The 26,053-nt window shown below is 49.2% G+C and overlaps 1 protein-coding gene across 2 annotated transcripts in view; it reads left to right on the forward strand.

Moving 5' to 3' along the window:
• PCNX2 (pecanex 2) overlaps nucleotides 1-24,298 on the forward strand; it is a 354,532-nt gene extending 330,234 nt beyond the window's left edge. For both annotated transcript variants that reach the window (XM_071207372.1, XM_004451027.4), the window contains 6 exons: nucleotides 10,263-10,407; nucleotides 10,872-11,102; nucleotides 11,689-11,963; nucleotides 12,604-12,773; nucleotides 19,815-20,263; nucleotides 21,896-24,298. In XM_071207372.1, coding sequence (XP_071063473.1) covers nucleotides 10,263-10,407; nucleotides 10,872-11,102; nucleotides 11,689-11,963; nucleotides 12,604-12,773; nucleotides 19,815-20,263; nucleotides 21,896-22,069 — 1,444 coding nt within the window. In that variant the 3' untranslated portion in view covers nucleotides 22,070-24,298. The remainder of the gene's footprint in view (nucleotides 1-10,262; nucleotides 10,408-10,871; nucleotides 11,103-11,688; nucleotides 11,964-12,603; nucleotides 12,774-19,814; nucleotides 20,264-21,895) is intronic.
• The last annotated feature ends 1,755 nt before the right edge of the window (nucleotides 24,299-26,053 follow it).

A 26,053-nucleotide genomic window follows, 5' to 3' on the forward strand; every position in this document is an offset into this window, starting at 1 on the left:
TGCACTTGAGAAGAATGTATATCATGCTGTTCTGGGGTACAGTGTTCTGTTTATACCTTCTAGGGCTAGTTCATTTATCATATTATTCAAGTTCTTTGTTTCCTTATTGATCTTCTATCTACCTGTTCTAGCTATTGATGGAAGTAATGTACTGAAGCCTCCAACTATTATTGTAGAGGTGTCTATTTCTCCCTTCAGTTTTGCCAGTGTTTGCCTCCTGTATTTTAGGGCACCTTGTTTAGGTACACAAGTATTTATGATTGTTTCTTCTTCTTGGTGGATTGCCCATTTTATTATTATATAGTGTCCTTTGTCTCTTATAACTGCTTTTGCTTAAAGTCTGTTTTGTCCATTATTAGTACAGCTATCCTGAGCTCTTTTTCCTTTACTATATTATGAAATATCCTTTTCCATCCTTTCACTTTCAACCTGATTGTGTCTTTAGGCCTAAGGTGAATCTCTTGTAAACAACATATAATTGGATCATGCTTTTTTACCATTCTGCCAACCTGTGTCTTTTGACTGGGGAGGTTACACTAACATTCAATGTTATTACTCTAAAGGCAGTACATAATTTACCATTTTGTTCTTTGGTTTTTATATGGTATATTTTTTTCTGTCTTTCTTTTTCTTTATTGCAGCCTCTTTTTCTGTTTAGTTGACATTTTGCGATGTATCTGGCTTATCCCTTTCTCATTTCTATTTTTGTATATTTTTAAATTATTTTCTTTCTGGTTATCCTGGAGTTTATATTACAAAACCTGCTTCTATAACCTACTAATTTGTAAAGATACCAACTTAGCTTCAGTAGCTTACATGTTCTCTGCTCCTGTGTTCCTCTGTTTCCCCTCTTTATATTGTTTTTGTACCACTTTACACTTTATATTTTGCATGTACACTATTAGGAAATTTGTCTTTCTCTTATTCAATTATATTCTGATTCTTATAGGAATTAAGGAATAGAGTTGCATTTGAGGATACAATACTCTTGGGTTTTGCTTTACACTTTATAGTTACCCTTATGATAATCTTCATTTCTTCACACTACTCCAAGCCACTCTTCCCTGTCTTTTCTGTTTAACCTGCAGAACTCCCTTTAGTAATTCTTATAGGAGCAGATCTCTTGTTGATGTACTCTCTCAGCTTCTGTTTATGTAAATGTTCTATACTCTCCCTCATTTTTGAAGGACAGGTTTGCTGGATAAAGAATTTGGGGCTGGCAGTTTTTCTCTTTCAGTACTTTAAATATATCCTACCACTGCCATCTTGTCTCCATCGTTTCTGATGGGAAATTGGTACTGAGCCTTATTGAGGATGACTTCTACATTATGAACTGCTTTTTCTCTTGCTGCTTTCTGAATTCTCTCTTTGTCTTTGGCATTTGACATTCTGATTAACAGGTATCACGGAGTAGGTCTGTTAGGACTTACTCTGTTTGGAGAATGTTGTGCTTCTTGGACATGTATATTTATGTCTTTCATGAGAGTTGGAAGATTTTCAGCTATTATTCCCTCAGATATTCTCTCTGCCCCTTTCCTTTCTCTTCTCCTTCTAGGACACTCATGACATTTATGTTTGTGTACCTCATGCTGTCACTCAGATCCCTAAGACACTATTCAATTTTTTCTATTTTTTTCTCTCTGTTCTTCTGACTTTAGGATTTCAATTGTCCTGTTTTCATTCACTGATTCTTTTTTTTTTTTTTGCCTGTTCAAATCTGCTTTATATGCCTCTAATATATTTTAATTTCCAATATTGTGCCTTTCCTCCCCATAATTTCTACTATGTTTCTTTTTTTAATATATATATTTTTGTTTTAAAGAAGCTTTAGATTACATAAATGTTACATAAAAAATATAGGGGATTCCCATACACTCCCTTCCCCCTCCCACACTTTCCCACGTTAACATCTTTCATAAGTGTGGTACATTTGTTACAATTGATGAACACATAGTGAAGCATTATTATAACCAAGGACTATAGTTTACATTATACTTTACACTTTGCCCTGAACAATTTTATAGGTTTTGACAAATATAAAGGCCTTTATCCATTACTGCAATGTCATGCAGAACAATTCCAATGTCCCCCAAATGCCCCCATGTTGTACCTACTCTCCCCTCTCCCTCCCCTCAGAACCTCTGGTAGTCACTGCCTTTATATCAATGATACAAGTTCTTGCATTGCTAGAATAATAAGTCTATTATGCTTCTGTTTATACTTTCAAATTCTTCTTTATGCTCACACATTGTCTTCTTTTTTTTTTTCAAAGATTTATTTATTTATTTAACTCCCCCCCCCCCCCCCCGCCCCGGTTGTCTGTTCTCTGTGTCTATTTGCTGCGTCTTGTTTCTTTTGTCCAATTCTGTTGTCGTCAGCAGCACGGGAAGTGTGGGCAGCGCCATTCCTGGGCAGGCTGCTCTTTCTTTCACGCTGGGAGGCTCTCCTTACGGGTGCACTCCTTGCACAAGGGGCTCCCCTACGCGGGGGACACCCCTGCGTGGCATGGCACTCCCTGTGCGCATCAGCACTGCGCATGGGCCAGCTCCACATGGGTCAAGGAGGCCCGGGGTTTGAACCGCAGACCTCCCATGTGGTAGAGGGACGCCTTAACCACTGGGCCAAGTCCGCTTCCCACATTGTCTTCTTAATATCCTTTAACTCTTTATGCATATTTCCCTTTATCACCTTGAATTGATTTAGGAGATTTGTTTGAACTTCTTTGATTACTTGTTCCAAATTCTGTGTCTCCTCTGGAGCTTAAATTTGTTCCTTGGACTGAACCCTTTCTTTCTGTTTCTTAGTGTAGCTTATAATTTCTTGCTGATGTTTTGGCATCTGATTATCTTGATGAATTAACTCTGAATGCCCATTTCTTCCTCTTGTCTGTGGTTTCATTGTTGATTGTCTTTGTGTTAAAGCTCTTCTTTGATCCTTGGTCCAACTTATCCTAGACCTTTAGAATAGCCCATGTTTACCTGATCAGAATTTCTCAGTTCTCTTTCATCTGATTCTTGCCCTGGATATGCAGTATAATTTTTAAGATTGCTTTTCTTTTTTTGCAATTTTGTTCACCTCTAGGAGATAGCTTCCTTTCCTATGTTTCTTCCCCGGGAATCTCTATCTGTTCTGTTTGTTTTTGTGCAGACTTTTCTCCCCAGCTCCTATGATTTGTTTAAATTATCTCCCTCACTCAGTGCCCCTTTTCCTTATACTTTTCAGTTCTGGGACCATCCAATCTTACAGCAGTTCAGCTTAACCCCCACTTCCCTCCCCCCCCTCCCCCCCTTTTTTTTTCTCTGTGAGGTTTTTTTGCTTCTGGTTTATTCCTCATTAGGGTATCCCACCCCAGAGAACTGGATGGGGTCAATTCAGAAATGTGGGTCACCCCAGAAAAGTCTGTTTTGCATTTAGGTGGTCCAGCCAACAGAAAGGGGATTGAGTGAACACACCACTTGCCCGCTTATCTGCTGTGTTTTCTCTCTACCCCGCCTCCCCCCCCCAGTGCTCTTTTATATGCAGCACTCTTCAGTGGCTTGTGTTCCACCTGGCTTTCTGTGGTCTTGGGACCCTGTGCCTGGATATGTGTTGGGTTCTAACTCGCTGGTGTGAGTGGCTCTGTAGCCTGTGACCCTGGTGGGAGGGACCTGGGCTGCTGCCTCTGAGCAGCTCCCCTGCTGCATGGGACTGAGTGGTGATGGTGGGGATGGGCCAGTAAGTTCAGGATGGAAATTTCCTAACTAATATTTTTCTTCTTATTCGATGCAGCATTTGTGGAGTCCTTCTCTAAAATATACCATCCTCCAGAGTTCTAAGCAAGGGGGATTTGTCCCTTTATTTGCTGAGTCTCTGGGGAGGTTCTTTTCAGGAGGTGTCTTTTGTCACCATGTTGATGACGTCCACCATGCCCTGACCTCTTTAAGAGACATCCAGGTGCTTTGGTCCAGTGAGTCTCAAATCTCATTGCATCTCAGAAGCACCCAAGGAGCTTGCTCAGAATGTAGTTATACAAACCACTGACTTAGAATCTCTGGGTCTTGGGTCTTGAAGCTATTTATGATTTTGACCAGCTTTCCAGGTGATTAATTCTTATGCTGCCAGCCTGATGTTGATCTTCAGACTGGCCTTAGGAAGCATTTTGCAGTAGACAAAAATAGTCTAATCCCACTGATGCAGAGGCTCAGAGTGCAGGACTGTTGGGTGTTAAAGCACCATGAGATTAAACACATTTAAAAAAAGATCTTCATAAAATCTTGCCCTTTAGTTATTTCTAGCTTGGGGGTTATTTCACATTTAATTTATTTGGGATTTATTTGAAACAGTTGCACTGAAATTCTTTAGCTAATGTGATTTCTTTCCAATAATAATATGAGGTGCAGCATAAACATCCTACTTTATATTCAAAATCTGTGTTGCCTGGGGTGTGCTAGTCCAGTGGCGAACGTAAGAATTGTAATAACAATGAACATTTATGGGATCGCTATGTGCCAGACGCGGTGCTAAGGGCTTTAAGTTAATGCCTCTTATCCCCTAAACATCCTGAGGAGGTAGGTGTGATTATTGGCCCTGCTTTACAAGTGGAAACTCTGAAGAATGTAGTGGTTATTTGTGCAGTGTCTTACAGTGGCAGAGATGAGATTCACACCCAGACTCCAGATTCCCGGCTCTTCACCCCTAAGCTGTGCCGTATAATATTTTACTTTCCAGCAGTTAAATCTCCATCTGCTCTACAGGAATTTTAAACATCACCCCCAGATCGTTTTGACTCCAGGGCACCCACCGTGTCCTTTTTACCTACTCAAGCTTCGTCTGTTGAAGCATCCCGTGGAGCTGAGTTGCGGAAGGTGCTGCTGGTGCCTTCTGCTGCTGCCGGGAGAGTACCGAGGCTCAGGGCGGCCTGTGCTCAGGGGCGCTCCGGGCTCCAGTGAGCTCATGGTCCGACGGAGGTTTCTCACCCTCTCCTGCTGGCCTCGCGCTCTTTCCTGTAGATGCTGCCATCACCTTGCTTCCTCAGTGCCCAGGCTTTCTTGCATTGTACTTATTCTGATCCCCATCTGTGTCTTTCAGGACTCAGGCATTGGTTTCAGAGGCTTGGACCAGAGACAAAATGAATGCTGGACACTAGGGTATATTCTAAATTGGCTCTCCCCCTGACACTTGTCCACTGTCCTCAAACCAAACTTGTGCACTCGGTCTGCCATGAAAAGGGATTCTTATGCAACCCCTCACCAAGCTTCCAGATGTTCCTGGACATACTTCATCCTAAGGATGAACTAAGTTTGGGATCAAACTGGGTCTTTGCTGTACACAAAATTAAAGAAATGATAATATGGATGAGACTTGCCTAAATACCCCCAAATATCAGAACCAAGATCAAGCTTAGCTCTGGAGCCACTGGTTCCATCTCTCTAACCCACCTGGGCCCTGTGCTGCCTCTCAGTTTGGTACCTAAACTCTAAAATGAAGTAAATGCTTTGGAGCAACTCGAGAGATATCACTGCTTTCCTTCTGTGTGATCTTTACCTAGCAGGAGGAAGCTGGGATCCAAAGTAGCAGTTGGCTTGAATTTAGAGCCAAAGGCTAACTTTCTGAATCCAGAGTGAATGAAAGAAGTATTAATATACAATCAGTTCAGGATATATGCGTAGTATGTACCCCAGCTTAAGTTAGAAGACTGCTGGAGAACAACCTCAGGAGAGTGAGGTGCATGTGAATTCAAGAACCACGCTCTAGTAGTGTTTTAACTCCTTTAGCTCAACTTAAGCCTTTGACAGGATCAGGTCACCTTACTGCAACTTCCGAGCTGGCCTTTAAGATGATGACTGCAGTTACACTTCTTTAAAGTCACTCTAAATTTCCTAGAGATAGGTAGCCAGGATGGGGCCATAGATTTACTCCTATGGTTTCTTCAACATGGCATGAGATACTAAATATTTGTTCTCACCCATCTCATCCTCTTTCTCAACTTTTCTGACCTGTTTCCTCTTAAATGAAATGGTTATCATCCTGTATCTTGTATAGGCATCTGTGAGAATTAAATGAGATTATGGGATGCAAAGTGCTCTGCAATCCACAAATTGCCAGAAAAACATAAGGTGTCCTCCCTTCCGGCCTCACTTTTAGTCGCTCAGAAATGGTGCTAACTGCCCAGGCCATTGTCCTTTGTTTGGGAAACTGTAGCAGGAGAGAGCATCACGGAATTAACTGGGAAGCCAGTGCCTGGTTGCTGGGGTCTGCAGAGGGGGATGCAGCACATGTGAGGAGAGCCAGGTTGCGGTCCCGAGGTGGAGATGCTGTCTGAACCTGGGGCGGCGATTGAGGTGGGCGTGCACATCCTCTGTTGCATCTCCTTTACTCATCAGTGTGCCTGGTGAAACCCAGCCTGCAAATCACATCTAATCATTTGCATGTGTTTATGGCAATGCCCTGCAGCAGAAGGCTCTTCACCATGTCAGTCTGTAAACGCAGTGTGTGGACCTGTTTGGCGATTAACTAAAAGGAGCAAATCTGTCATTGTCCTAGGGATCCCACTGCGAGTCCTGCAGAAACTATCCTAACATTCAAGTTGCTTCCCTCTGAACTGTAAGATTCCTTAAGACGTAGATCCAAGATAGGGACCCCATGGCTCAAAACTGGAAATCTCCCTCCTTCAGTGATACTCCTTTTACCCACAAGAGCAGGGTCTCTGCAGTGGCACTGCTAACATTTTGAGCTGGATGGTTCTTTTTTGTGAGGGGCTGTCCTGTGCATTGTTACAGCAACCCTGCCTTGCTTCTACCCACTAGATGCCAGTAACACCCCCACTCCCACAGTTTTGACATCCACAAATGTCTCCAGACACTCCCACATGTCCTGAGGGAAGCAAAATCGCCACCATGTGAGAACCACTGTGTTTGAGGGTGGCAGGTCATAACTGGGCTGGGTTGGCTGGTGATTTTCAACAAAACTGGACTTAGAGGGCCAAGGGCAACCTCTGGCTAGAATAGAGTCATGGGAAGTCCTCTGTGTCTAAAGAAAGTTGAGCTGCAAAGAAGTAAAAGCAAACTTTCCTTCAACAATCTCTTCCTAAATTGCCACTGCCATGAAAGATGAGGACATGGGCTGGTCCATTCGCTTAAGCCTTGAGCTAACCTCAAGCTAGTTATCAAGTGGCTCTACAAGTGATAGCCACAGTCTCGAGCCAGAGAACCACCATTTCCAGGAAGGAAGCATGTAAACAACCATGCTTAAATATTGATCACTCCAGCTTCTCATCGATACTCATCACCATCGATTATGTCATAGGAGCTGGGTCAGGAACTAGAAAGACAAGAGTAGGAATCAATCCAATCAGAGAGTCACATGGACCAGCTCTATGACGGTTGGTCTCTGCTGGAGATATGGGGTCATTTTGAGCCTCCTTTGCAGCACACATACACACACACATGTGCATACACACATACACTGTCTTATAATAGCCTTGCTCTCATGTGGCAAGACCATTACTCAAGTCCTGACTGTGAAAAAGGATTGATCCTTGCAAAAGTGTAGCAAAGTGATAACAAGGAGGTGGAGCAAATATGGTCCCTTTTAATGGATTCAATGGGAAGGAGTAGTGTGATAAATTTATTCTTGGGTTGAGTATTGCAATATGAAAGCCTAAGCAATACACACAAGCTTTTTCCAATTAAAGAGAAAATGCACGTAAATATCAGCCACTCATCATCCTGTTAGGAAATAACGGTTTTTTGCTAGTTGCTGTTTTTATTTACTAAAACACTGAGCACTTAGGCGGTGTCCTGCATGCACATGGCTATCCCTGTGGCTCAGCCTCTGTGCTCTCCTTGTCCACATGCTTCACTGACACGTATCTACACATGGGTCTGGTGTGCTCTGGTGCCTGCCAAGCCCTGAGCTTCCCCCCACATAATCCCACCCAGCTGGATCGGGGTGTTCCCGAACCGCCGACCACATCACCCACAACCTCCAGGACGACCTGCCCACCAGCACCCTCTGTGGTGGGGGTGGGGGTGGGGGGTGGTGACTGACTCAGATGAAACACTCCTTCCCAGCAAGAAGAGGCCAGCCCCAGCGGCTGGCCCGGGGGTACGGACCTGCCATTTCTCACCAGTGTCGTGAAACCACACCTGGCTTGGAAGTTCCAAATCAGAGGTGTGCTGCAGGTGTCTGGGACCTCTGCCCCCTGCTGCCCCCGGCTTGCCCTTCTCATCTCTACTTTCCTCTGGAAACAATTTAACAGGCTCAGTTCATCCTCTTGAGGGAAGAAGGCAGGTAATGAAACACCTCACTTTTAGGACACCCTTATCTTTAAGGTGCTACGGGTAATACCCCCAAGTCCAATGAAATTCTAACTCGGTCTTTGTTTTCTACATTACGTATCATTTTAATGGAACAGCATTAAAGCACCACAGTGTGTCATTTTCTCTGAAAACAGAAACCCTCAGGAAAACATCTATTGTTGGGGGCCTGGGACCTCAAGAAGCCATTTTAGTGAGGCTCCAGTGGAAATTTGGTTTTCTTTACATACAGATTCACAAGCAGTCTACAGTGACCCTGCAAATGCAGCTGAGCAAACAGTAGACAGATCACCTTGACCTTGCTGTGGATGTGGGCCTGGGTACCTCGGGCCAGTCCCTGAACCTTCTTTTGCCACCGTCCCCATCCCTGCAACAGCATCTCTCTCTTGCATGTGTGCAGGGCCATTCTGAGCAGGCAGAGCAGCCTTCGTAATCCTTTCCAGAGTGTCTCCCACCCCTTGTTTAGGATTTCAGGACTCAGCCCCCTTCTGATAACAGGAATCATGTTCAAATGCTTTCAGTTGAGAGCAGAGAGCTACCATTATTCAGGTTTTAAAACTTCCTCCCTTGGCATGAACTCTCCGCCAGCCTGGCCCTGCCGGCCCGTAACTCTTCTTCTGCTGCCCTGTGGGCTGTCGCTAAAGTCCACAGCCCAGGAAGCTTTCGTTCTTTGAGGAAGAGCCCCTTCAGGAAAGCCGCCTCTGGGCTCTTTCTGGGAGGGTCAGCGCCCCGCCGGGCCGCGGCACCCTGAGTCCTGCTCGACCAGGCCCTGGCTGGTCGCTGGCTTCCGCTTCCCACACTCTGCTCTGTGCAGAGCCTCAGCGTCTCTCTCAAGGGAGTCTTGGAGGAAATTCATGAGAGAGGTACATTTTACAACTAAATGCTAAAATAGCAATCAGTGGACTTGTTTCCCTGATGTGTAGGTCTAAAGCACTGCATAGAAGCAAAAGTCGTGCTCAGTGAGCCGAGTCGAGTCCTTAGGAGCCCGCCATCCTCAGGGATTCTCCTTCACACACATTCTCCTCCTTCCTTCTGTCCCAGTTCAGCCCCAGCAGGGCTGCTCCTTGTGGCTGCCCCAGAACTGCCTCTCAGGGATGTTAGAGGCCAGGGTTGTTAGAGGCGGGTGCAAGAGAGTGAATTAATGGAATGAAGGAAAAGAAGAAAGGAAGAACGGTTCTTTCTCTCCTCACGATGCAGATTAGTAGCTTTCCCAAACCTATTCCCCACATTCATCGAAAATTTGAAGGACTCAGGCCTTGAGAGATTTCCCTTGAGAGAAGCACATACTCTCTATCCAGGCAATGCTCAACTGTCTTTAAGAAATGGAAGCACAGGAGGGAAAAATCTAGAAACATAAAAATCCAGATAATCCTGAAAGATCCTTCAGTCGTTCATTTTGACCTTCACCATTATGCCTCTTCATTTAAAAAAGGGTGGAGTTCAGAAATGGATGTTCTCTGAGAATCTAAATGACAATTTTGAGGTTTCCTTTGGTTTTACTTTCTCTCCCCATAGTGTTGTAGAATCCAGTGTTTATGATGAGTAACATAGCCCAAAAAGTACAAAGGAAAATAAAGTCTCCTGGATTATTCCACAGTTAGCATCAGCAGGTCCTGACAAATGGAGACCTGGTAGCAGTATTGGAATAAATCAGTCTCTTTTCTTAGCAGTTTAAATTTGACCATGATCTCTAAAATCATGCTCAAGATCAAGTTCTTCTGCAACACCTAAAATTATTGAAAATGACTTCCGTACCCTACTACCATAAGGGCAGTAATGAGGGCTGCAGGGTCCGGCTTTTGGGGTAATGGAGTGAGTTCATGGTCGTCTTCCTACTGGGTCAGCCTAAAGATGGTAAGATAACTTTTGAAGTGTACAAATGGAAGACTCAGACCTTGTTCAGAATGACAAGATTCTGAACACTTTTCAGTGAAAATTGATCGTGATTACCATTTTGTTTTACAGCCTGGATTCTTTCCTGTATGGTCTTCACGCCCTCTTCAAAGGTGACTTTAGAGTAACAGCCCAAGACGAGTGGGTATTCGCTGACATGGATCTACTGCATAAAGTTGTTGCTCCTGCTATCAGGATGTCACTGAAGCTTCACCAGGTTAAAAAAAAAAAATAGGGCCACCTTCCTCTGAATGTGATTTGTGAGTGAGTGGGTTTATTACTTAGGTAAGTGGCCATTGAGGCCATCTGGATATTCCTGACATTGACCAGTGATGGTTGGTCTTCAAGAGCTGCTAGGAGGTGGTGATAACTCAGGGAGGAGGAAAGAAAGAGGATGTTGACCAGAGAAACCGGCATATCAGAAATGCTCAAACTGTAGCTAAGACTCATGGGAAACGTTAGCCATGAAGCTCTTTCCCTAGGCTTCCCGTGATTAGGGGAATGTGATGAGGAGATGCCCTTTGTCCCCAGTGCAGGACTGAGAAGAAGGACAGGAGGGAGAGTGAGGCTGTGGAAGTGAACTTAGCTTTGGAGGTCATTGTCCAAGTCTGTGTGTGCGCTTCCCCGAGGATCAGCAACCCTGGCCTTCACTGAGCCCACAAACGGACTTCCTTTCACCAGGACCAGTTCACTTGCCCCGATGAGTATGAAGACCCAGTGGTCCTCTATGAGACCATCCAGTCTTTTGAGGAAAAGGTGGTGATCTGCCACGAGGGCGACCCCACCTGGAGGAACTCGGTGCTGTCTAACAAGGAGGAGCTGCTGACCCTGAGGCACGTGGTGGATGAGGGCACGGATGAGTACAAGGTCATCATGCTCCACAAAAGCTTCTTGAGCTTCAAGGTGATCAAGGTACAACAGCCATACTTCCGGGTTCCCATTGGGCATGAGTCATTTGTTTGGTGTCCATCTGGGAAGAAATAGAACAGTGGTTGGTGCAATGTGCCAGTCCCTGTGCCATCCATCATCCTGTATTCAGAGAAACAGCTTACTGAGGAGCACTGGCCAGCAGGCAGAGGTGGGGTGAGGAGCCAGATTGGGGCTGGCACTCAGGCAAGGGCTGTGGCAAGTCCCAGTAGAAGCACAGTTAGAGGAGGATCCAGGTGGAGCTTGTTTCCCAAGACCCTCAGAGAAATTCCAGACCTTCCCCTAACAACCCCCTTCTGGACCCAGGAGCTTCCTTCACAATGAATCCTCTTCATATAGCTTCAAACCACTGGGCTAAAACAAAAATTTACCTTTGCTTTCTTTGCTTTCGATGTCCCCATTTGAAAATGGCATCACGTCCATCCTCAGGGTCGCCATTCTGATGATGAAAAGGGCTTCAGGCCAAAGCGTTAAGGTCACAGATACTCAATCCCAGAGCCCTGCTCCCTTCTGTTGGTCAAAACCATCATGTAGACCATCTTTCTTCCTCCATGTCTTGCCTGACGTGTAGGTTAACAAAGAATGTGTCCGAGGACTTTGGGCTGGGCAGCAGCAGGAGCTCATATTCCTTCGCAACCGCAATCCTGAGCGTGGAAGCATCCAGAACAATAAGCAAGTCCTTCGAAACTTGATTAATTCCTCCTGTGACCAGCCCCTTGGGTACCCCATGTATGTTTCCCCCCTCACCACATCCTACCTGGGGACTCACAGGCAGCTGAAGAACGTCTGGGGGGGACCTGTCAGTTTGGACAGAATTAGGACGTGGCTCCGCACCAAGTGGCTAAGGTAGGTCCTTATCAGGATGGGGTCTGTGTGTGCAGAACTCTTGTGGGCTTGATTAGAATTCCACTTTTGATCATTATTTCCTCATGTGATTAAAATTGTTAGATGCAAGTGGCACCTCCCAGATCTTTTGTTTCAACAAGTAGCCTCAGATTTTGAAACCTCATGTTGAATTTTGAATCTCAGATTGGGAAATCCCATACAGATGAGATTCGATTTCCCCCAAAGGTACCCAAGGCTGAGAATCTGGCCCAAGTTCTTCTGGAGCCCCGGAGGCTATGGGTCTTTTGGAGAGAACCGTGCCTGAACTCCCATGGCGTGCGCCTCTCACTCCCCTAGGTCATCTCGCCTGCTTTAGTCATAAGTCTCTGGTTAGCTGGAGTGGATTCCGAGTGCTTTTTCAGGCCTCAGAATTAAGAGCTCTCATGGAAGGTGGAGACCGAAGCTTATTCACCCCTGTGCAGGGGAGTCGTTTGTCAGATGCTTAGGTTTGGGGAATCCAAACCCCCTCCCACCACACCGGCTGGGCAGCCCACCGGTGGACCACGGTCGCAGGCACCGATTCAGACAAGATGAGGTGGGGGCACAAGGGGCACCAGGAAGGTTCTGGCGGGAATCCCCAAAGGGTCCCTCCCACTCACAGGATGCGGAAGGACTGCCACGCGGGCCAGCACAGCGGCGGCAACATCGAAGACGTGGACGGAGGGGGGCCCCCGGCTGCAGGCAGGGCCAACGCCCCGAGTGGGGAGAGCCGGGAGAGCAGCACGGAGCAGCCCCGCAGGGCCCGGAACCGGGACAGGACACGGAGGACAGGTGGGTGCGGTGAGACGCCTTGGTCACGGCTTGTTTGGGCTCAGAGACCCACAGCAGGGAATGCGGTGCCCTAACCTCTGAGAGCTTCCTGCGATAGAGGCCAGCCTCGGTGCTGGGATCCCCGGGCCTTCTCGCTGTCCGCTCACCAGCCCAGCCCTCGCCTCTCTGTTCGTCTGCCCAGGGGCCACTGCGCAATTCCATCTCTCGCTCGCTCAGTCACTGCGTGGTCGTGAGCCTTCCACGTCCAGCTGTTAGAGCACCTGAGCCAGGACAGGGTTTTGATCTGCACGTTGCTCAGCCTCCAGCCCCATCTCCAAGAGTGTAATTTGCACAAACATTCCCAGCTTTCCTCTCGTTCTCGCCTTCCTCCTGTTATGCTTGGCATTTCCAAGGATAAGAAGGTAGGAAAGGTGTCAGCTGGTGGGGATGCAGGAGGTGGCTGGGGCCAACGTTGGGCTGACTTCAAAGTCAAAAATCACATCTAAACGAATGCCCAAATGGTTAGGCTGCACCAGATGGGTGAGGGGCCCCAAAGCACTGGGGAATGGGGGGCGAGGGGGCTGCATCAGAAACAGAGATGCTGAGCGCCCGGAGGACAAGGCTCTTTGGAACAGAGTCAGAAGCTGCGCCCGGTCCCTGCTTGCTGATCGTCCTTGGTTTAAAGCCAGTTAACAGTATGACCTTTTGGCCTCAATTCTTCCTCGCCATCCAAAAGCATTTATTAAGCACCTCTGTGTGCATGCTTCCCCGCCAGCTCTGCACCAAATGAGTTAACAAAAGCCGTTCCTGCCTCCTGGGCGTGTCCAGAACACGGCAGAGCATTTACCTGAACGAAGAAGGATTTATACAAACACGGACAATGCATTTATATGGACAAAGAAGTCCCTATTATTTGCTCAGAAGAGGGGCAAGCCCAAGTCCTCTTCCCAGAACCCCAGCAGATTACCTGCCTGGATGCCTCCAGGGCTGCCACCCCCGGGCAGGGGCTTTCTCATAGTTCGCATTTGTTATGGCATGAGAAACGTGAGCATTTCTAGAGAGGATTTCTAGAGAGGAAAATGCAAGGTAGGCATCAAATGGTGAAATGCCCAAACGTGTCTGCCCCAATCTCTGACATGGATTATGGGCAGGATCAAGGGTGCTGCTGAAAAGGGACTCGAGGTCTCTGGGGAGAGCTGGCTGGGGGGTGGCAGGCTCCTAAAGGGTTAGAGACGGAATGTGCTGGACGCCTCTGACTCCGTGAAATGCCCGCTTCCCTTTCCTCATGCGTAAAACAGGACCCGCCACTGGCCTCAGCCCCGGCCTGGAAAAAAGCGAGTGTTCCTTCCTCTTGGCAGACTCGGGCTGCTGTAGGGAGTGCGTGTCCCCCCATTCGGACCCGGGTCGCGGGGCTGGGAGCAGTCCAGACTTTCGTGGCAGATGTCGGAGTAGACGCTTCTAGAGCCCCGGCCAGCTGTTCCTTATCCATCCTTGCTTCTTAGCACTGCTCACACCGAGGCACTCCTGGCTTTCTCCGTTTTACTAGTTAACAAGGCCTGATTGGCACGACAGCCCACCCGGCTGTGAGCCTGCAGCACCGCTCCCCGCCGGCGGCCCGGCTCTGAGGACCATCGTTTTCCTGCCAGGTGGACTCTGGGAGGCCCCTGCCGTGGTATCAGCAGCTTTGAAGCAAACCGGCCTGTCTGCTGCTCCTGCTCTTTCTGTGCTCCCGAATTATCTACTGCATCCCTGCTACTGCAGTAATATTTACTGTTCTCCAATATTAAGTGACATTTCTCAGGTGCTTATTATGTGCCAACACCATCCTGAGTACTTCTCATGTGTACATTCTTTTCATCTTCACTGTCACTTTGTGAGTTAAGCACTTCTATCAGCCCATTTTGCAGATGAAGAAATTGAGGCGCCACTTGCCCAAATTCACCCCCCTAGTAAGTGGCCGATCCAGGATTGGAGCACCGCACGCTTGGGAGGGAGCACGGGAAACGTATTTACTGAATACCCCCCGCCTTGCCCTGGCCCCCAGCACTCCATCTGTTGCTGCTGGCAGTGCCTCCTGCTAGCCACGACTTTGTCCTGTCCCCTGGCAAAGGCTCCACTTACAACTGGCTTTCCTTCTGGCCCTCTGAGCAGGCAAAGCGGACACCCAGGTCTTCCCAGAGCAGCCAGCAGAGGAGGGCGGGGCAGGCGCAGGTGGGGACAGGGGGCGGCGCAGGCCCCCCGCGCTGCTCAGTGAGCTGACGGGGTGGCGGGAAGGCACTCCAGCGGGACGTCATCTAGGGACGTGGGTGCTCCCGGCAGCCGTGGGACAGGAAACCCGGCACGCCCCTCCCCACCCCATGTTTACACAGAAGGAAAACACAGCCTCGCTCTTGCTTTTTTCCGTCTTTGGCCTTTGGCGCAGCCTGGACAACTATACACAGGCATAAATCTCCCCCCTATGTGGCAGCCAGAGGGATTTTATTTAACTCGGATCAGGTCACGTCATTCTTCTGTGAATGATGCCTTCTCATTTCCCTTAGAATGAGCCAAGGCCCTCGCACTCCTGCAGGACCCCGTCCCCCACCCACCGCGCCCCCGCCCTCTGCGGGCCTCCCTCCCACTCCTGCTCACTCCCGGGGGTGCTCGGCAGCCCCGCCGCTCTGCTTCCTCTGCAGGGGGACGCTTGGTGCAGCTTCGGCGCGGCTCCTCTCTCTCCCGGGCCTCTGACCACTGCCACCTTGTCTGGCCCCCACCCACCCTTTCCCTCGCTCCCCTTCCCCTGCTTCGCTTTTCTTCCGACCCCCAATCACCACCTGGCACACATCGGTGTGGGTGTGCTGAGATCTTCCAGGAGGGCAGGACCTTGGAGCCGCTCACTGCCCCGCACCCAGGAGAGGGCTGCACAGCTCTGCAGGGCCTGGGGCTAGAGCCCCAGTGGAGGCCCCGCGTCTTGCCCAGCAAGGGCCCTCATGCCTGCCCGTGAGCCTCCAGCCATGCCCCGCGGTCAGCTGCATCTGGCCCACCCTTGGGCCCGGGGGTGTGCACCTGCAGCGCAGCCCGGCTTTGGGAAGCCAAGCCTGAGGAACAGGCTTCTGCAGGCTCTGCCTTGAGCAGGGGCTCCTGGAGGCCCGGAGACCCAGAGGGGACCCAGCCCGAGTGCGGGAGCGCAGGCGGTGGGGTCTCTGCTGTGCGCATGCAGGAGGAGGGTCCGGCTAGGGCCCCCTAAAGAGCCAGGCTTGGGGGTCCCTTAGCTCTAAGGGTAGTCCTGAGCTCAGTAGATACTGGTTGAAGGAATGAGTGAATGTTTCCACCTCCTAAACTCAGAGAACTAAATTCAGTTACCCCCACCAGGCTTTTCTAGAAGGCTAGGGGCTGGTCCTTGGATCACAGAATTCCAAAGTGGGACTGGCAGCCAAGAGCACCAGAACCAAGAGCTGCTGATCCCACTGGCTCTCCTGAAAGGCACCATCCCGTCCTTGACACCCCAAGTCCCCTGCCAGAATCCCATGGGGTCCCCTGACTTTATACCCCAAGGTTCTCCAACCTTCCAGAATCAGGTGGAACACTCTCATGATGACGATGACACCTTCAGCCCGATAGGGCCAGGGACACACCAAGCTGGGAAAAAAGGGGACCCCGAAGAGCAGCTGACAGCGCCCTCCCTGAGAGCATCACCCCCACTGCCCTCTGCAGGCTACTTCCTGCCCCTAGGAGAGCCAGGCTGCGTCTAGATCCAACCAAGAGCCCCAGATGGTCAACAGAAGGGTGCACTTGCTGCAGAGCAAGCAGCCGCCTTTTCAGCCCTTTGGACTAGAGCACCTGACGGTGCCCAGCGAGCATCAGTGGCACAGATGTCCCAGAGGGGGATGGCAGGAAAGCCTGCTTCTGTCCTCCACACCCACCCACTGGCAGAGCAGCTGCTCCAGGCTTAGCGATGGGTCAGGGCTCCTGGGGCGACTCTTCTCTAAAGCTTACAGGGGAGGGGGGTGGGGGGGAGCTTCAAAGCCTACCGGCACCTGGGGCCAGTGGGGGGCTTGGACCCCACCTTGGTGGGACTGTTTGCATGATACTGGTAGCTGGGCCTACAGGAAAGCCTCAGAGAAACCTGGAGCCATCCTGGCCACAGCAGGTGCCCTGAAAGAAATCTAGAAAGGTCCAAATAAGGATGCGAAAGGAGCAACTTGCCTCCCCCACTCAGGACAGATACCTCGTCCTCTTGTCTCTGCCCCCCAAAAGAAAATGAAATGTCACTGTTTTACTCTCAAGGAGTTAAAGCCATATAGTAGGGCATTTGCCCTTCTCCTAGGGTTGATTGCTGTCTCGCTGTGGAGCACATGAAGACAGGATTTGTGTCATCTCCATTTCCTTGGTATTTGGAAACACCCACCACCCCCACTTTCCCCCGTCCCCCACAAACACTTGTAAGCAAGCCGCTCACCAGAGCCTCAAGACTTAGAGAACCAGAGCCTTTGACTGTGGGGCAGGGTGTGCCTGAGAAAGCTTGAGCCAAGCAGCAATGTTTGAGCAGTTGAAGGATGAGCTTGAGCCAAATTCAAATAACAGGGATCTTGGTTTCCTCATGGTGACCGAAGCTCCATTTTTAATAGCTGGGGACCCAGCTGGTCCGTCCCTCCCCTGGCCCTGCCTCAGTCCCCAGCTCAGTATCCCAATCCTGAGCGGTGGCCAAACTGTCAGAGGACCCGGATCCCATCCTAAGACCGGCCAGGCCGAGCATCTGCTGCCGCTGCCCCAGCATTGCCCGCCCTGGGCCCAGCCGTCCCTCATGCCCAGCTGCCAGGCGCTCTGCCCAAACCTGCCATTTTCGTACTGGGGCAAAGGGGAGACCTCCCAGCCGGAAGGGGCTGAGCCCGGCAGCAGGGGCTGGCGACCTGCCGACGGTGAGCCGCAGGAACTCCTCTGAGTGGATCCCGAGCTCTTCTGCTGGTGAAGCCAGACACCACCACTCTGCAGAGAACACGTGAAGCCGGGACGAGCAGCCAGGGAGGGTCATTTCTATGGTATTTCAACTCAGGCTCTGGGGAGGTTTTCCTAGAAGGATTCACAGTTTGATAATGAAGTAATTGACAAAGTTAAATTGTAAAATAATGATCCTGAGTAGCTGAAATGCATTTAGCATGGTGGGGGTGGGGGGAGCAGAAGCAATGAGGAGATCCCAAATAGTGAATTTGAGAGGGTGCCCTTGTCGGTTGTGGACCAGTCCCCTTTGACACATGGATGGGCCTTGGTCCCTTTGTCACTGGTACTAGCGGCAAAGCACCTCACCAAGTACGGGTGGTCTAGCCAGCATCAAAATCATGGACTCAGATGAATTTGGAGTATTTTTGGACAGCGGTCAGCTTTACAGTGTAAACCACAAACAGATGTTTGGCCTTGCTGACTGTGAATAAACAGGTCACCACCTCTGCTCTTCTGGTTGGTCAGGTCCCTTCTCTTTCCTTTTATTCCTGCTGCAAGACTAGCATATTCACCTCGTCAGCAGGGCCCTGTGCCAGGCCACTGGCCCACCCCCTCCTACAGCAGGGGTGGACGGGCCGCAGCCCCGGGGGAGACCCCAGGTGAGGGGCAGACCGTGCTCACCCCAGGGGAGTTCGTGCAAGACCTGCAGGGAGGACGCACGGTACTGCGGAGGGAGCACCCCAGCTTCTCAGAGTACGGGCGGGAGGGGAAAGCAAAGGTGGGAAGGGGCCCCCCGTGTCCTCTGGAAATGGCACTCTGACCATCGCAGCGTCCACAGGAGCAGTGCGCTCCCTGTGCGTGGGGCTGAAGGGCCTTTTCTGCCAAGAAGCCCCTAGGAAGAGAGAACCGGGGCTGAGGTGGGTAGGGGCCCCGGAATCTATTGTGTGTTCCCTAAGAAGCTGCTTCCCAAAAGACACCTCACTTCTCGGGTTCTCCTACAGACAAGCATAAGTGTTTCAGAACCACCAGAAGGCATAACTAACCATTTGGGCATTTGCAACACAAGAAAATGCATTAGATGGTGCTTTTTTGGTGCTTCTCTAGCATCGTCTCACTTTTGTTTATTCAAAGTCTAATGATGGCAGCTTCCAGGATCATGCCAATAAGGGAACTGGTAGAAGAGTGACTTCACTAGCTGCTACCACCAAAATAATTTAAAAGCAGATAGAAGTGATTGTTGATGCTTAAGATAAGCATCCACGCGTGCTAGCCAGCCCGAGCCTTCCTTCTAACTGCTCAGCTTATAAGGCTAAAGAGCAGATGCTGCACGGGCAGGGTGTGCATATGAAGACACTTGACCTTTTTCTTCTTTCAGAGGGAAGGCAGATCCATCTCTTCAGTCAAAAGTGGCCTCGTTGAGCCAAGTCTCCGGCAGGAGCTGGGGCTGGAAGGGGCACCTGGTGGGGGCAGGTGTGCCTGACGGAAGAGAGATGGGCACCCCAGGGGCCGAGGCCGGGGGAACGGAGGCCCCCCTGGCCCATGGTGGCCACACACTCATGGGCCCAAAAAGCTCTCGTGTGAAGGGGAAACCGTTCTAGGAAACAAAAGTTGTTTCAAAACACCCAAAGATGGTAAAAATCGGCATGATGTCCTCTTATCACTGCTTATCAGATGAGCACAGGAGCCGAGGCCCTGACCCAGGAGCAGACCCAGGCTGGTCGCATGAAGCCCAGTTGCGCTGCTGGCGCAGCCCACGTTTGTCCTGGACTGAGCGGTTTCTGGGGACGCAGGGCTTTCAGTGCCAAAACCGGGCTGCACGACTGTCACCATAGTTGCCACTGCCCTCATCAGCGTCCAGTCACTGTAGTTGCCACTGCCCTCGTCAGCGTCCAGTCACTGTAGTTGCCACTGCCCTCGTCAGCGTCCAGTCACTGTAGTTGCCACTGCCCTCGTCAGCGCCCTGCCCCACCTGCAGACCCCAGGGGCCTGTGCGCTGGCTGGCCCAGGCCCCCTCCAGCCCTCAGCCCACTCCGGGTCCCCGGGCCGCACAGAGCTGGCCACCAACGATCCCCGCGAAAACGCTGAGGCGTCAGGACGACTCTGGCAACCTCCTGCTGCTAAAACATGTCCTGCTTTCCCTCCCAGGCAGGAGGAAAGGCCGCAGCCAGTCTGTCCAAGCACCCGCGGCACTAAGCCAGAGGCCGCCCGCCTCGAGTTTGTCCGGCCCGGTCCTGGAAAGCCACCAGGCCTTCATGCAGACGTCCTCGTCGGTCCACGAGCTGGCCCAGCGGCTGTCCGGCAGCCAGCTCTCCTTGCACAACTCGGCCGCCTCCCTGCCCTCGCAGCCGCCGGCCGTCCCCACCACGGGCCACCTGAGCGTGCGCGAGCGCGCCGAGGCGCTCATCAGGTCCAGCCTCGGCTCGTCCACCAGCTCCACCCTCAGCTTCCTCTTCGGCAAGAGGAGCTTCTCGAGCGCTCTGGTGATTTCGGGGCTGTCCGCGGCAGAGGGGGGCAACACCAGTGACACCCAGTCATCCAGCAGCGTCAACATTGTGATGGGCCCCTCGGCCAGAGCGGCCAGCCAGGCCACACGGGTAAGGGGCTTGGCCCCAGCGAGCCGGAGCGGGACGGGCTGGTGGCGTGGGCACTTACCACATGGGACAACGAATGCCTCCCCGTCTTCCCGCAGAAGCCCCCCGCCTTCCCAACAGGGCTCCCAGGGTGGCAGACGACCGGGTGATTAGACACGAAATGGTCTAGCAGCTCTCTGAAGCAGCCAAGATAGATAGTACCTGCCCTGCAAGTAATAAGAGCAGGCGCGGCTGCAGGCTGCGGGCGCGGGAGTTCAGCAGAATTGTTCTCCTCGGCGTTAAACCCAGGAGTGACGGGGAATGCTCGCCGCCCATCGGGACGGTGGGAGCAAGTTTTATTTCCTTCTCTTTTCATATTATTATTATCTGAGGAAAAGGAAAGGAAGCACATGGATGCCATAGTTAGGTTCCCATTAATACCTGGCAACCAGATTTAATTTCGAAGCTGGTGAGATAGTCTACAAGGTTTAGATATTTAAACATTAGAAAAAGAGAGTTCTAAAGACTTCAGCCAAATCAAGTCACTTATCCAGAATTCCAGGCTAGCCGACACGAACACTTGACCTTCAAGACGTACATGCCAACATTCCCAGCATTCTCTTATAATGTGGTCGTGATGGAGTGTGAGTGTGTTGGGGTAAAGACAAGTAGCATTCAGACAAAAATTAACTATCAGATCTGGATTTCCCATCTTCCTTTAGCATTATACTCACATTTTCCTGCCCAAGGTTTAGCCTCTTAATCAAGCACAAGAGAGCAACACCCTGCTTGGCTTCTACGTCCAGGTGCAGTTATCTGGAGATAGATCCTGGTGGCCGTGCCTGGCATTCTGCTTCTCCTTCCCCTCCACCCTCGGGGAGGCTGCAGGCCCAGCTGCCCTCCCACCCCAGTGGAAGCTGAACAGCGACCGCACTCACAGCTGCCCTGACACCCATTCAGGGGCAAACAGGCCTGAAAAGGGCCATGGGGTTGTCACAATGGTGTGTCACCTGTTACAGGGTTTTTATGGGCTTCCTAAGCTCCCAGGCCACACTGCCAAGAGGAAGGAAGTAGTTACTTCAGATTTAAAAACCAAACTTATAAACAGACTTCCCTTTGCTTCGTTTCTCCAACAAAAATGTACAAAATATACCTTTCCCTCAACCCCAATCTGAGTTTAAGGCACAATCCGCATGTGTAGCTCTGGATTCACCTCCTTGGCTGTCTCCAACAAGGATGATGATTCCTTGGGCCTGTATCTGGAATTAAAAAGTCCCTTTTACTCCTGTTTGGGGCCAAATCTCCATGAATTCAGCATTGGAGACAAAAGTGTGTTTGACATGATGTTGACCAAAACACAGGCAATCCAGGCTCACAAATGACCTTTTACCAAAGGTCCTCTTCCTAGCATGTCCTTATCTCAGAAGAGCTGCCCACATTGAGAGGCCCCAGATTTATGGCTTCTGTTGAACTTCCTTTCCTCAAGCCTATACCCACTGGTCCTCTGTAATTTGGTCTTTGAGACTCTGAGCTAAAGGCTGCTTGGTACACCGACAGCGCTTAGTAGGCACAGCCAGCCAGGTGATACTAAACTAGAAGAAATGGGCAATCCCTATTTGCTGAGCTAACTCGTTACCTCTCTTTTCTCTTTAAAAGCACTTCTCCGAGCCTTGTGAGCCCACGGATGCCACAGAGCAGGGCCGGCTTCAGGACCAGCGACAGGCAGAGGCCGTGGCCGAGAGCCTTGGCGTGATGTGCAGAAGAGCGAGCCAGGAGGACATGGGGCTGGATGACACGGCTTCCCAGCAGAGTGCTTCCGACGAGCAGTAGCAGAGCATCCTGTCTGGGGACGCGTCAGACTTGCAGAGGAGAAACTGAAGATGCCACAGTCTGCACCTTTAGTTTTCTCCCCTGTGGCCCCCAAAACTGAAAAGAACAAAACTGCAGTCCACGGGAGGCCTTTTCTGTGGAGATATGAGAGCTGTTCTAGAAAACTGAATAACTTTATCTCAGGTCCTTGAAAAATTTTCACATATAAAAAAAACAAAAGATACCACATGCCTCCTTCCCATAAGCACCTACTCAGGTGCTCGCTGCCACCAGATCTGCAGAACTAGGGAAGGACAAAAATACTTTCCAGAATTTGAAATTTCAAACGAAAGCCATTTAATGTTGTAAAACAAGTAGAGAGCACATGATCATACCCTGCCCTGATGAAAATAAGACAACTGCATGTTAAATAATTGGCCTTTTATACATTACTGCTGCCATGAAAAAGAAAATGAACAACACACTTATTATACCATCAGCTGGTAAAATGCATTAAGGTTATTACATCTAGGTAGATTTGCAGGAAACACTTATTTCTTTATACTCTTTATGCAGGTGTTAACTAAGTATACACTAGTGACATCATTACTACAAGAAATGTGGTAGTGCATGCAGTCATGGCTAAAGTATCCTGCCCAAGAGCCAGGGCAAGCAATGATAGGAACTCCAGTCTAATCAAGTCAGTGCCTGGAAAGCCAGCTGGGATGACGTACTGCTCCACCCTGAAGTCAAAGCGATTTCCTACGAAAAGCCAAGCTTCCGCTTCGCCCAGCACTCGAGTGCTTAGCAGGGATGCGTGCTCGTTTCTCAAACCAAAACGCCCTTACTGTACCACAGAACAATGGCATACACCGTTGTTTTTGAAATGAAAACATTCATAGCTACTGATGTGTCTAGTTGTTTGAATGGGATGAAACTTATTTTTACTTTACTCTTTACCATGAGAAGGAAATTTGAATGCATTCTGGTACAGATACATTTCCCATCTTAGGAACCATTGGGTCGAGGAGAAACCTGAATTCTTGCTGACATAAGGAAGAGAGGAAGGTTTTATCCCCTTTGGAAAGATAATAGTGAGAAAAACTCAATTTGGTATTTCACACAGAGATTTTCAAAGTATCTAGGATCTAGAAGTTTGAAGAAAGGAGTGGAGGAAGAGTATTGCAGAGAATAACTTACCCCTTGGAAACAAATGGTAACGTGTGGGAGTTTTTTTGGTGAAGTAAGAATTAGCAATTAATGATAAGTGGCTCTGTGATCAGAGACAGAGTGCTATTATTTATTTATATGTGGGTACCTTCTAATTAAAAGATGATATAACCTTGTTGCCGTTATCTGAGTTGGCCAAACAAAATTGGCTGGCAGCTCCTGAAATCCTCTTGGGCAAGTTTATGCCCAAACCCTAAGAACTAAACAGTAGTCCCTGCTCTGTGAGTATGGCCTCCTCATATGGGGCATTTCCTTAAATTCAGTAAGGAAAAGAAAGACAAGCGCCTGGCAGCAAGCCAGTCTCAAGTATACACACCTTTGAGCATTCAGAAGAAACAAAGAATAATGATATGGTCCACAAAAAAGTGAAACTCTCTCTCTAAAAAAAGCTGGAAAACCAATCTGTAGCGAATATGCAATGACAAATGAGAAGTTGAAAGTGCCTTGGGAGCTCCTGTATCCAGTTCCTTGAGAGAGACGCGTGAGCTCCTTCAACCCTTGAAGCTGCTGGTTACTTTGTCTTGTCCTTGGTGGGGCCTTTCTGGGGAATGGAGTAAGGCCAAATTCCTTAGATATAAATGCAGCTCTCTGTCTTGCATTACTTACGAAAGAGTAAAATCATCTTGAGTCTGCTTATTGAAAATGTATATATGCACAGACATTTATTCTATAGGCAACCTTACCCACAGAAGGAAGAACGTTTTTGAGTTACTCAAGGATTCTTGGTGGCTGTCTGGCCAGCAGCAGTGATGCAGCCACGACATTTATATGACCATTTCACAATTCACGGGCCTGCTAATCTGGTCCTCTGCCAGTCAGCTATTTATGGGACAGTATTCTTTGCAAAATATTCTGTCTTTAAATCCCATTTAAAGAACATATTCCTGAATTGACATTTCTTACAAGTGTTATTCAACTGTTCTGCCAACATATATTATTAACTTCTGAATTTAGACACTAAACAAGATTGTTACTCCTCTAAAAATAATATTAAAATTATAGTACTTGGTTTTATATAAACCGTGTAGCTAATTTGGCATTACTCATTCTAAATATGTTTTCACTATGCGCCGAAACCATCTGTGTCTGGCATGTAGTTTTCCAAAATCATTAGAGGTTCAGACTTCTCTTTACCCATAAAATGTACATTAGTAATGCCTGTTCATTTAGCCTTCTCTACTTGAGCCACTGCCTTTTCCTGTTTTGTCCCAAATCACCATGAAAGTGACAAAAGCATCTGCGCCAGAACACATGCACATGTGTGCGTGCAAGCACACACACACACACACTCCTCAGTGCACTGTGAGAGGGGGAAACAGAAAAAGGGGCAAAGCCTATTCCAATTTTTCTGGGCTACTGTCACCACCCCCCACCCCGCCCCTGGCATCACTTAAGGGGTGGGAAACAATGAGTGAATGACTTGCAACTTCACTGGGAACCTCTTCCTGTCAGCCAGGCCAATCAGGAAGATTATATTCCATCAATTTAATAGACTTGTCCAGCTCCTGACATGGGCTTATGCTTATTCAATGTAAACTGAAAGCAAGAAACAATCACTAGAATATTCTCTAAGTTCACTGGTTGCTAAGGAAGGGAAATGGGGAAGAAACATTTTAGTAAAATCATTCTCCAAAGTCGTCCTTTTCTGTCCCATCCAACCATATCATTCTACCTTAAATTCTCCATACAAGCGGCCCCCATTTGAATTGTGTACTTTTCAAAATGAATTATACTTGAAATCTGGACTCATATCCAACTCTGTTTGCTACCTTTCTTTGTTTAGAACAGCAGGCATCTCAAACTTAAGTAGAAAAGAGAACTCTTGGCCTCGACCTGCCCCGGCTGCCCCATGCCCTCCTCTCCAAGTCTCAGGAAGGGACAGCAGCAGGGAGGCGGGTGCTCAGCCTGCCCCTCTGCTGGTCGTGGCTTGTGCTCAGTGAGTGAACCCCCTCGGGCTCTGCCACGGCCTCTTTTCCTGGTCCTCCAGCGTGGCCTCTTCTTCCTTTACATCTTGGCAGAATGCTGTTCCTAAAGGCTATGTACATTTGGCCCTGGCCATAGATCTCGCAGCCTTCACTAAATTTCCTTTTTTGAGACCTAGGGATTGCGTCTGACATATTCAAACATGTTCCGTGATCATTCTGCTTGACAAAAGAAATTTGGTAATCATTTAAGCGCCTTGTATACAGCAGGCACTAAACATTCTTTGGATTCATAGCAGCCACAGTTTGTCACAGCTAAATGTCAGATCTGAGATCCAGGGGCAAATGACGCAGTGAATATAACAGAAAATGACAGGAAGCCCAAACCAGGCTGCTGCTGGGTGTAAGGGAGTGAGCAGGGACTTGGGAGCCGCATCCTTGGCTTCACACCCTGTACCTGCCACTCCCTTAGTGCATGAGCTTAAACCAACCAAGGAGAAAGTGTGCAAGACGCTTGCCGTGCCCCACAAGTGTCAGGGGTCACTCGTGCATGTCTGACACAAAAGATGCTTTGTAGGCGGCGGTGGCACCCTCACCCCTTCGTAAGCACATGTGGCTTCCGTATAAACCTCCTCAAACAAGCTATTTGACCTTCTTTCAGATAAACCTCATCTTTCTAATTGAGTACAAAATCAAATTCTATGTCAACAGTCCTGACTGAAAACATCACACTCAAAAGGACTAGAGGGACCCTGTCCCTTTGTGTTTGGGGCGTGTGGGAGCCTTGTGAGCACAGAGCGCCTTCCTGGAGGGGGACGTGGGGCCCCCTCACAGAGGCCCCGCTTCGGGCACT

This window comes from Dasypus novemcinctus, chromosome 13 (assembly GCF_030445035.2).
Source record: "Dasypus novemcinctus isolate mDasNov1 chromosome 13, mDasNov1.1.hap2, whole genome shotgun sequence".
In the NCBI taxonomy this organism is placed as follows: Eukaryota; Metazoa; Chordata; class Mammalia; order Cingulata; family Dasypodidae; genus Dasypus; species Dasypus novemcinctus.